Source organism: Chionomys nivalis, chromosome 8 (assembly GCF_950005125.1).
Source record: "Chionomys nivalis chromosome 8, mChiNiv1.1, whole genome shotgun sequence".
Classification (NCBI taxonomy): domain Eukaryota; kingdom Metazoa; phylum Chordata; class Mammalia; order Rodentia; family Cricetidae; genus Chionomys; species Chionomys nivalis.
In genome coordinates this window covers 77,002,475-77,014,311 of record NC_080093.1, presented here as the reverse complement: position 1 = coordinate 77,014,311, position 11,837 = coordinate 77,002,475, and the positions used below count along the sequence as shown (strand labels likewise).

At 40.3% G+C, this 11,837-nt stretch overlaps 1 protein-coding gene across 2 annotated transcripts in view; it reads left to right on the top strand.

The window, feature by feature from the left end:
* Positions 1-78: 78 nt before the first annotated feature.
* Rexo5 (RNA exonuclease 5) overlaps positions 79-11,837 on the top strand; it is a 54,838-nt gene continuing 43,079 nt past the window's right edge. For both annotated transcript variants that reach the window (XR_009057549.1, XM_057777161.1), the window contains exons 1-5: positions 79-214; positions 374-485; positions 3,696-3,805; positions 5,866-5,992; positions 7,466-7,562. Coding sequence is in view for 1 of the 2 variants with exons in the window: in XM_057777161.1 (XP_057633144.1) it covers positions 378-485; positions 3,696-3,805; positions 5,866-5,992; positions 7,466-7,562 (442 nt within the window). In the remaining variant the exon portion in view is untranslated. The remainder of the gene's footprint in view (positions 215-373; positions 486-3,695; positions 3,806-5,865; positions 5,993-7,465; positions 7,563-11,837) is intronic.

Sequence of the window (11,837 nt, the reverse complement as noted above, 5' to 3'; positions counted from 1 at the left end):
CCCTCTGCTCCTCAGAGTCCAACGGCCGGAAGTCGGCTGCCCTCACTTCCGGTCCGTTTAAACGCCGGCGCGCCTGAGCGGGCCCGAGTGTTGTGGTGGCGGCGGCGGCTGTCAGCGGGCGGAGGGGCGCGCCTGTGGCGGCTCGGGACCTGGAGGGCGGGGACGGAGGCTTGGGAAGGGCGAGCAGCCTCGCTCCGCCCCCGACGCGCTTCAGGTACCGTTTCCCACCCCTCGCTGAGGGAAATCTCTGCGCGGGCGAAGCGCGGTAAACGGGCCTGAGCTGCGTCGAGGGGAGAAAGTTGAGAACCGTCCCCCTCTCCCGCGCTCCGCCGGTGCCCTGGCCACCGCAGCTGCAGCTGATCTTTCCCTGCAGCCTGATGGAGCTAGAGACGGAGACGGAGACGATCCCCAGGAAGAGGAAGGGGGCCCCGAACTCGGCCCTGGAAACAGAGCCGGATCTTGAGGACAAGGAGCCTAAAGCCAAGGTGAGCAAAGGAGAGCCCGGCAGGAGGCCCAAGTCGTGTGCGGCTCCGAGTCCCGTGCCCCCGCCGCCTGTAGGGTCCCTGCAGAGGGATCAGGGCTGACCGACCCACTGACTTCCCTGAACCCCGTCTCTGGTCTGTAGAGAGGGGTAACTTAGCAGCCAGCCGGGCGGTGGTGGCACGCAGCGGGCAGAGACGGGCGGGTCTCTGTGTTTTCGAGGCCAGCTTGGCCTACAGAACGAGTTCCAAGATAGCAAGGGCAGTTTCACAGAGAAACCCTGTCTCCAACAGCAACAAAAACCCCAAACTGATTTACTGTCCGCTGCACAGAATATTTATTAAGATGTGTGTAACAGGAATGTTTCAGGAATATCCTTTCCACCTAAACAGAATTCTCTGCCTCTATACAATTTGCATTCTTGCTGGGCGTATTGATGGACGTTCCTAATATTTAGTAACCGCTAAATAAATATCGGCCAGTCGCCAGGTGTTTTTCATTGTTTGTCATGTGCCCAAGGCAGTGTTATCTAGGCACGTGAGGCGTATCAAGGAATAAATAAAAATTACTGCCTTACTACAGCTTACATTCTGTTAAGGAGCCAGAACATTTAAGTTGTATGCTATGTTAGAAAGGAATTAGTGTCACCAATTCTTTTATTAAAATGGAATAATTACGACTTACCAGATTAGCCATATAAAAGAAATACAAGAATATTGACAATTCCACCTAAAACTTAAAAACTTTATAGAAAAGTTGCAAAGCAGTACTAAAAGCTGCCCTAGCTAACAGTGGAACGTAGTTGGCCGGCCCATGTGGTGCTGCACTTTTCCCATTTGGGTGTTTTTATTTCCTCGGTGCCCTACATAATCACAACACAGCCATCAAAATAAGGAAATTAACATGAATATATTGCTGCCACTTAATTCTCAGAGCCCATCCAAGTTTCTTTAAAAAGATTGATTAAGCTTTTTAGCATGTGGTCCAGTGTAGAATTAATGTTGACTTTTTAATATCTTTCTTCTTCAACTCCAATAGTCTTTTGACATTCGTGACTTTATTTCTTTTGAGGAATTCTGGATCAATTATTTTGTAGAATGTCCCTTGAGTATTTGTCTCTTTGTTGATGAGACTGAGGTTACACATCTTTGCAGAACTAGCACAGAAGTGATAGTCTTCTCTTGCAGTTGGCATATGACGTTTTGACCAGTCCCATTGCTGGTGTTGTTAACCTTGATTACTTAACATAGTAAGATGGTGTCTGCCAATCTGTCTAAAACGCCCCTCGTAATTTTGTAGAGGATTCTTAAGTCACTTCAGTTTATCATTATGAATTCACAGATAATCTATTCATTAAGCCATCATTTGTTAATTAATTAATTTTGGTGCTGAGTATCGAATCTAGAACCTTGAGCACAATAGACAAGTACTCTACACCTGAACTATACACACACACACACACCTGCTCTTTCTTTCTGAGCCTGTTTCACTAAGTTGTCAAGCTCAACTTTCAAGTTGTCCTGTGGCCCAGTAGGTCTTGAACTTGTGGTTTTCATGCCTCCTCAGTAACTGAGATTACTGTTCTATACTACCAGACTTTATTATTTATTTTTAAATTATTATTTTCAAAATTATTTAATGTCTATTGGTGCTTTGCATGCATGTCTGTACTATGTGTGTGCTTGATGCCCCAGGAGGCCAGCAGAAGGCGTTGGATCGTCTAAAACTGGAGTTATAGCTGCTTGTGTGTCACTAGGTGGATGCAAGGATGAAGTGGGTCCTCAGGAAGAGCAGCCATTGCTGAGCCATCTCCCCCTCTGGCTATGTGTTCTGATTCTCTGAATAGCCAAAATTTGATCATTAACTTGCTTTTGAGTTATGACATGACTGTATCACTCTGAGCATGTCATTGCTTTCTGGCGAGAAGGGGTATCTGCTTTCTCTGTCCCAGGCCCCTGGAATCAGCCTGGTTCTTAGTGGAGAATGGCTTTGTAAATTTGTTTGTTTTTTGTTTTTTTGTTTTTGTTGTTTCTCTGTGTAACAGTCCTAGTTGTCCTGGAACTATCTCTGTAGACCAGGCTGGCCTCAAATACATATTCTTTTGCCTCTGCCTTCTGAGTGCTGGGATTAAAGACGTGCACCATCACCACCTGGTTGGCATTTGCATATTTTAAATGGTGGTATTGTAGATGATTTTATGCTAGTAGGATGCCAGTAGTCCCCAAAAGTCATGTTAACGGGTATGCTTGTGTATTCTAAATATATACAAACATGCATTTACATCTAGTTTCCTGAATTCACATTAAATGCATGCTTTCCAGTCAACTTATTTCTAGTCAAAGCTCTTTGTAGTTCCTCCTTTTTCATATCTGCAGCTTCCTTTTCTGATAGAAATACAACTATTATCTCCAGTGTTTAACTCTTAATCACTATCACCACCTCCTGTTCACCCCATCTTTGCCCTGCTCGGTTCCAGATCAAATACGTTTGAAGAGCCCTCATTATTGTAACAGGCTCTGCAATCATCCCTATTACATAGGCACTTATGATTCAGGCCCTAGCCAGTACAACCATATTAGTAGTTAATATCTGATATTTATTAAGTACTTAAGGTGTGTTGGTGGCTAGCACTGATATAACACTCTAAACCAATGGTTCTAACCTGGGGGTCAAATGACCCTCTCATGGGGGTCGTCTAAGACCATCTGCATATCAGATATTTACATTATGATGCATAATAGTAGCAAAATTACAGTTATGAAGTAACAATGAAATAATTTTATGGTTGTAGGTGATCACAACACGAGGAGGTGTATTAAAGGGTCATAACATTAGAAAGGTTGAGAACCACTGTGCTAAACCCTAGGGCAAATACACTCTTGGTCCTATATATTTATAATAGCACTGATCCTTGCAGTGTTAGAATTACCCATCATATTTTTCCGTAATAAAATAGAGTTCTTGAAAGCATGAATTGTATTGTAATCTTACTATTTTTAGCACACAGGCATGCATAATACACAAACTGTACCAATGTTTATAAAATATTCTATTAATGACATCATACCACAAGTGGCTCTTTTAGACCTTATTTTCAATTAATTAGAGCAATCCTTGTGCTTGTATATATATATTAAAATATCAGAAACTTGAATAATTGCCTTTTTGCCAATGATGATTATTATAGTGTGCTGTATTCTAATTTTTCTTTACAGAAAGCTCGCTTATCTTCCATTTTATTTGCTGAAAATGATGTAGTAACCCCTAAACAGCTGTGTGAGTTGCTGAAGTATGCAGTTCTGGGTAAATCCACTCCTGAACCCAGGTATGAGATAAACTGTGCATAGGCCAGAGGTTTCAAACTGGTTTGTAGATTATTGATATTTGTTAACCATACGTCATATTCATTTTTAATTAAGTAACAGCTGTCAATAATTGGGAATTTCTGTGTAAAAATTCAGGTTGGTGATTTCTTCAAAGAACTTAAAAATCTGGTAACCATCTCTTTTCTCCTAACAGTCAACATATTTGTCAAGGCTGAAGGTGTATATACTCTATTGTCCCATCTGGCATACTTATCATTCATTATATATCTGTCTGACTATATAGATATATATAGATATAGTCCCCTGATATGGACTCGATAGGAATCACATTACTTACTGTTTTTTATTATAAAGTAATGCTATCTTAATAATTCTGGTTAGTCTTTTCTTTCTTTTATAGATAAAGAACAAAGAGATGATATTATTATTTGAATGCTGTCAGTGATATGAATGACATATGAAAATTATATTTCTTGTGCCTGTCTTAGTTAGGGTTTCTGTTGCTATAATGAAAAACCATGACCAAGGTAACTTGGGGAGGAAAGAGTTTATTTGTCTTACACTTCCATATCATAGTACATCACTGAAGGAAGTCAGAATAGGAACTCAAATGTCAGGGTCCAGTGCCAGCCTGGACCCTAAATAATTTCTTTGGACCAGAGGGGAGGTGTGGGAATAATTGAGACAACTCACATGGCTTTATTGGGAGGGAGATTTTCAGTGATCCCTGAAATTTCTCTGCATTTATTTTCCAAACAGCCTTATATCCCAAAACATAAATGAGGGGGAAATTCATTAGCATTCTGTTTCCTAGGTCACCAGATGGTAAATGGTTGTGGTCACGTTCACATCTACATGTGCCTGCTCTGTCACGTCTTCCTGCTCTGTATGCCAGCCCTGTCATGTAGGCCGAATTAACATCTCTTTTAGGCATCCTCCAAATTACAAAGAAGGAGCAGAACAACATCCTAGCCTGATGGTGACAGGCTAGGTGACGACCTCCTGTGCAGCAGGTGCAAACTGTGGCCTGAGATTTTGGTTGCCATAACATGTAGAAATATGGTCCTACACTCAAACAAGTCAGGAACCTGGAGGCAGGAGCTGATGAAGAGGTTATGGAGGGGTGCTGCTTATTGGCTTGCTCATCATGGCTTGCTCAGCCTGCTTTCTTATAGAATCCAAGATTCCCAGCTCAAGGACGGCACCACCTAGAATGGGCTGGGCCCTTCCCCATCAATCACTAATGAAGAAAATGCCTCTCAGCTGTTTCCTTTGGAGACATTCTCTCAATTGAGGTTCCCTCCTTTCAGATGACTCTAGCTTGTGTCAAGTTGACATAAAACTAGCCAGCACAATACTTATCAAGAGATTAGCACACATTTCCCTGAGGCAGGTTCTTATAAATTGTTTAGATTTTTTTTAGAACCATCTTCTTTGTCATGAAATACTGCCATCTGGCAGGGCCTAGTGGCACATCTCAGCACTCGGGAGGCTGAGGCAGACAGATAATCTGAGTTTGAGGATAGTTTAGATTACATAGTGAGTTCCTGGATAGCCAGGGCTCATGTGGAGATACCCTATCTCAAAAAAAGAAAAAAAAGAAAGAGAGAGAGAGAGAGACAGAGAGAGAGACTGCCATTGATTTCAGCCCTCATCTGATGTTCTGGCTTAGGTGGGGTTACAGAATATGTTGGAGACAAACCTTTGTAGAATAAGCTCGGAGTTCTAATTTTAAGTTCGGGTGGAAGAACACCAGCTGCCCTAAGTTCTCTAACTTCCATCCTGCGACACACACAAAATAAGGGTAATTAAAGTTTTAAATAAGCGTTAGTAGGACTTTCACTAACATTTGATTATAATGAATATTTAGTACAAAGATTTTTATTTGAATTCTTTGAGGTAAGGACTGTCTTCCAGTTATAGAGTGAGTCAGAGAGGGTCAGTGGTTGGTGAAGTTTTATTGGTTGTCAATCACTGTTTCCTGCTTGTCTTCTATGTGTCTGTAACTGAGATTATCATCTTAGCTGTGTGTTGGTTTGATTTTTTTTTTTTTCAACAGCTGGTGCCAACTTTTACACCAAAACCACCTAAACAACGTGGTGGTTTTTATTCTGAAGGGAATGAGTCAGCTACACTTCTACAGGTTCTATTTGGAATTCAGATTTCTCCGAAAGACATTCAGACACGTAAGATAAGAAAATTTTGTATTAGGGGCTAAGTTAGAGCTCCTGTCCTGAGGCTAGGGCATCAGTCTGAGAATGTTTGTCAATAACCTAGTTAAACAAACACAGGAAGGCAGGAAGGGCTCTGTTTAGATTAGATTTGTCTGTGCTTTTCTTTGATAATCTAGCAAAAACAGTTACTCTCCAATTATAGTATATAGCTTCTATGTTGATTCTCTTTTATTTGTAATATGGAATTTTTATAAATTGCAAAATTCACATAAATTTGTACTTCTCTTAAATCATGATGTTGGGCATGGAGGTGCATAGCTGTAATTATAACAGGTGGAAGGCAAGTAAGAAGGATTTGAATCCTGCATGGGTGCAAGACCTGTTTAAAAACAAAAAAAAGCGAAAAAAAACCAATCTAAGAAAAATTTTAAAAATTGGGTGTCAGTAGAATACTATCTGGAGCTCAATAGCACCTGCCATCTAGAAAGAAAAGTATGTGCACTGGGTGATGGTGGCGCTGGCGCCTACCTTTAATCCCAGCACTCGAGAGACAGAGGCAGACAGATCTCTGTGAGTTTAAGGCCCAGCCTGGTCTACAGAGTGAGTTCCAGGACAACTAAAAAAAAAAAAAAAAAAAAAAAAGGCATGTACTGTTGGTTTCATATCCTGCTCTATTTCCCTCTGGCCTGCTTGTCCATATATTCCTGAAGGTATTTGAGTCCATCAACCCTAATCTATCTGGGTCTTGATTCTCTTTTGCTTCCATTTTATCGAGTACTTTTTATATGCCTAGTCATGTATTAGTCATGCTATGTTTATCATCTGTAATGACCATGTTGTCCTGTAAGAGGAATTTTATTTTATTTCATGTTTAAGAAAGTGAGTAGCTCACCAAAGTTAACCACTAATAAATTGTAGAATTGGAATTTTAGCCCAGATGAGCCTGTAGCTAGAGCTTTCAACCTAGGTACCTCCTATATCATCTATCCTGATTACCTGATATGGTGTCTAGTGACATAAAGAATTAGAAGTCCCTGAGAATACTGAACTTGTAAATTCCTCTGTCGACTTTTTACAGTGTGAAGTGAGAGGAACAATTTCCAGGTGGAGATTTTATTGTAAATGTGGCTTCTTTCACTTCCTCACTCTCTCCCATGTTAAGGAAACAGTTCTCATTTTATAATATGAATAGTTAAAGCCTAGACTATTCTGAAGGTCTGAACCAACAGTGAAAGTCTAGCCCTTTAAGAGTATTTTGTGCCGGGCGGTGGTGGCGCACGCCTTTAATCCCAGCACTTGGGAGGCAGAGGCAGGTGGATCTCTGTGAGTTCGAGACCAGCCTGGTCTACAGAGCTAGTTCCAGGACAGGCTCCAAAACCACAGAGAAACCCTGTCTCGAAAAACCAAAAAAAAAAAAAAAAAAAAAAAAGAGTATTTTGTCTGTTTTGAAGTATTTTTAAAAAACTTATTAATACATTTTTTCAGAAATTCAGCTTGCCTCCTCCGACATCTCGTTTTCTATTTGATATCATTGGGCTGCAAAGGAAGAAATTAGTCAGAGGTTTTCCTAGGACTATTAAAGGTATGGCTTCCATTTTTATTGATGTTTGTAAACAGATGTCATGGATGTGGTAAAGTTTACTCTTGTAAGCAACAATAACAACAACAGAATCTTCAGTTCTGATCAACTTAAACAAAAAAGTGTCTTCTTTCTTTTCTTTTTTTAAAAGAAAGAATTTTAAAATGAGCAAGTACCCAGAGAGGGTAGATACCAGGAATCATTGGTTCATGCTTCAGAAACTGGTTAAGTTGGATAGCTGAGGATATTTGATTATCACTGACATTGAAACTCTTACTGTGCTCTCGGCAGTCACTAGGTCTTCGTTTCTACTAGGATATAGGTGGGAAGGAAGAACTTACCATTGACTAATGAAAGGGACATGAATATTATTCACACTGAGGAACAGATGGGGAATTTAGTTGGTCCTACTTTTAGTTGTGACCTACAGGTGCAGTAGTTAGAGCTTTAAGATACATACCTATGACAGCAGAGCTGTTCAGACCCTGGAACGTCCTGCAACTAGGTTACAGTTAACTTTTTTTTTTTTTTTTTAGAAAGAATATGGGTTGTAGAATAGGAATTATCAAAAGTCAGACAAAGTGAAGTTAAATATTGTCCAATGGTACTTCTTTGTGTTCAGAAATAATAGTTAAGTAACTGTATAATTGCATTGAGGAGGCATACACAGGTAGGACTAATCAGGCTGTTCCCTCCTACCTCCTTTTGAACTGTGTTTCCTAGTTTCCTGTATCCTGGTGGTATCTTCTGATTTTGCTGCGTTTCCATTGTTCTTCTTTCAGTAGATGCCTATATCATATATGCAGCTGTATTGATTTAGCATGCAAGTATCTGAATAAATCATATAGTATCATTTTAAGATTTGAGGCTCAAACAAAGGTCTTTAGTTGACAAGGCTAAAAGACACAGGTTACTGTGGATGCTGGGGGAAGTAGGTGGTAGTGAAAGGAGCAGCCAGGTGCCGCTGGTGACTGTGTGTTACAGACTTTGAGTTTGAGTAATGATTTTATTCTGTACTTATTAAGACACTAGAGAGGTTATGATTATTGTTCTGTTCTCTTAAGATTTTATTTCATTTTTTTCATCCTATGTATATTCAAGTCCCCAAAGCATAGTCCATGGCTCTCTCATCTTCCTTTCTTTGGAGTCTTCATTTATTTTTCAAGTTTACCTGTCTGTTTTCTATAGATGACTTCTGTGTCTTCATCTCTATATTTGATGTCCCAGATACAGTCTTTCGTTGCAGCAGTTGCCTCCTGGATATTGTCTCTTGGATATTCAACTTTGTTCTCATCTTATCTCATCCATAAATAATAGGCTTCTATTTCAGTTTCCATGTTAGTACATTTTTTTCTCTTTAGTCACCAGACTTGAATTTTAGAGTTCCTTTTATTTTGGTTTCCTGTCTCTAATCTGCATGGATCATTGCCTTTTCTCTCATAAATCTCTACTCAGATACCACTTTATCACAGAGACCAAACCTGACATAGAAACATGACATCGGACATTTTCCTTGTCCAGTAAACCCTCTCCTTCCTCTCCTTTTATCTGTACTTCTTATCCCTACTTGATATATTAACTATTTATTCATTTGTATTTGTTTATAAATATTTATTTCATTATTCATTGTCCATCTTCCCAATTTGAACTTAAATTAATGCCAATAAACACTCAAATATTTTCTTAATTGAATTATTTTATGTTTAACATTTCTTTTGTATACCTTCCTATCCCTTTTGCCCTCTTACTATGTAGGCTTTAGTTAAAATATCTTTTGCCAGTTTTACTGTAGAGCCTTTCTACTTCTGTTCTATTTTTCACAAGTATTTGAGGTTAATATTTCTTAAGATACTCTTTATATTTTGTTGCTTTTCTTATCAGGAGTTTTTACTGTTTTCCATTATGTATTGAGTGATGAACCAAAGTTCAAACTCTTGTGTAGGGATAAGCCCCACCCATTGGGGGCGTGTTCGCCTCGGGCTAATGTTTACTGATAAATCTGCCCAGCAGCCCTTTTCTCTGCTTTCCTGTTCTCCCTGGGAACCTGTGGTCCTGTAAGTCTATTTCCTCATTAAAGCTGTATATATTTTTATAATCTGTCTGTATTCATTTATGTCGTTACATTTTGGCGTCCAACATCGGGCTATTTTGCCCCTGCCCCGGCACAGTGGGGGGCACAAGCTCCATCTTTCCCAGCCTTTACAGAGAACCCTCAAAGAGAGGACTGTTGAACTTGCCTAAAGGTGAGATGGTCTTTCGGGGTTCCTGACTCATGAAAGAGTCTGCGAGACATTCTGCAGGACACAGCAGAAAGTGACTGAACTGTCTTTGGAATTTCCTGCTTCATGAAAATGTCTGCTGGATACTATGGGCCTGAAGGCTGAAGATGGATGCCCCAACGGTACAAAAGAACTTTGGGTGACTGTCCAGGCAGCGAGATGTCTCTGTCATTTCTAGAGTTTTGGATCTCTTGTTTGCTTAGGTAATATTATATCCTTCTGGAGTCTTTGATGGAGTTGAAGAATGGTTAGTTATAGTTTTCCTTAGTTATGATAAAGGATAAAAGAGATATAAATATTGTAACTGTAATTCTTGCTTGATAACTGTTTTGCTATATGTAATTTTACTATGTTAAAGTGAACGCCTTTCTTTTTTGTTTAAACAGAAAAAGGGGAAATGATGTGGGAGTGATTTCTTTCTAATCTGTTGCTTTCATTGGTTAATTAATAAACTGCCTAGGCCCATTTGATAGGCCAACCCTTAGGTGGGTGGAGTAAACAGAACAGAATGCTGGGAGAAAGAAGCCGAGTCAGTGAGTTGCCATGATTCTCCCACTCTAGACAGACGCAGGTTAAGATCTTTCCTGGTAAGCCAGCTCGTGGTGCTACACAGAATATTAGAAATGGGTTAGATCAATATGTAAGAGCTAGCCAATAAGAGACTGGAACTAATGGGCCAGGCAGTGATTAAAAGAATACAGTTTCCGTGTAATTATTTTGGGGCATAAGCCATGTGGGCGGCCGGGTGCCAGGGACGCAGCCCCGCCGCTCTTATCACAACACTCTTGACCCTTGGCACTCAAATGGTCTATCGTTTATTTTATCTCTACTCTCAACTTGACTCGTAGATGTTTTTCTTTCTTACTAACCTGTCATTGGCAAGCCAAGTTCTTTCCATTCCTGTCTAACTTGGTGTGCCCTCTTCTACTGTGGGGCAGCAGAGAGCAGATGTCTATCTTAATCAAAAAGGATAGTATTTGGAGGATTCCTGTTGACTAGAAAGCCATCTGGAAGCTAAGTACCTCCAGCGAAGAACTGTCTGTCCCTTTTCATATCATCGAACAGAGGAAGTTTTCAAAGTAGTTGGTTCTCTTTATCTTTTAGTTAAAATTCTGGTTAACATGATCAGCTGGTGTTGATGGAGTAGAAGGCAAAGAGTGTAGGCAGGTGAAGATAAAGCGGGATGTTTGAAATGGGTAGGCACTGTAACAAGGGTCTAACATACCAGCTATTTCTATTCTGCTTTCTCAAGATTGGGCAGCTAGTTTCTTATCTTAAAGTATCTTTGACCACTTTAGTCCTGAAGCACATTCTTCCTCTACTTTTTATAAAAAGCTTTATTGTTGTAACACATTTGGAGTTAATTGTTTCTGTTCTTGGTTTGTTCTTGGTTTAGTTTTTGAGAAAGGGTCTTACTATGTAATCCAAGTTAGTTGAACTTGAGATCCTGTTGCCTACCTCCCAAATGCTGGAATCACAGATATGCCTTACCATGCCCAGCTTCTATATGAAATCACACACACATACTCCCCTTTTCAGGTTGAAACTGAGTCATAATATCTTTTTGCCTTCCCCGTGCTTAACCTGTATAAGAAACTGGTAGTGGCACACATCTTTAATCTCAGCACTTGGGAGGCAAAGGCAAGCAGATTTCTGTGCGTTTGAGGCCAGCCTGGTCTACAGAGTTAGTTCTAGAATAACAAAGGCTACATAGAGAAACCCTGTCTCACCACCACCCCCCCACCCCCCAAAAAAAGAAGAAGTGTGCCCTGTAAGGTTTTTGTTATTATTGAGATGTGTGTGTGTGTGTGTGTGTTTGTATGTATGTGTGCAGGCACAGTTGTGTCAAAACATGCACAGAAGTCAAAAGATCACATCCAGGAATCAGTTACCTCCTTCCACAGTGGGTTCCTAGGTAGAATGCATATCACCAGGCTTGTGCAGCAAGCACCCTATCCACTGAACCACCCTGCTGGCCCTCCTTGAGATATTACACATT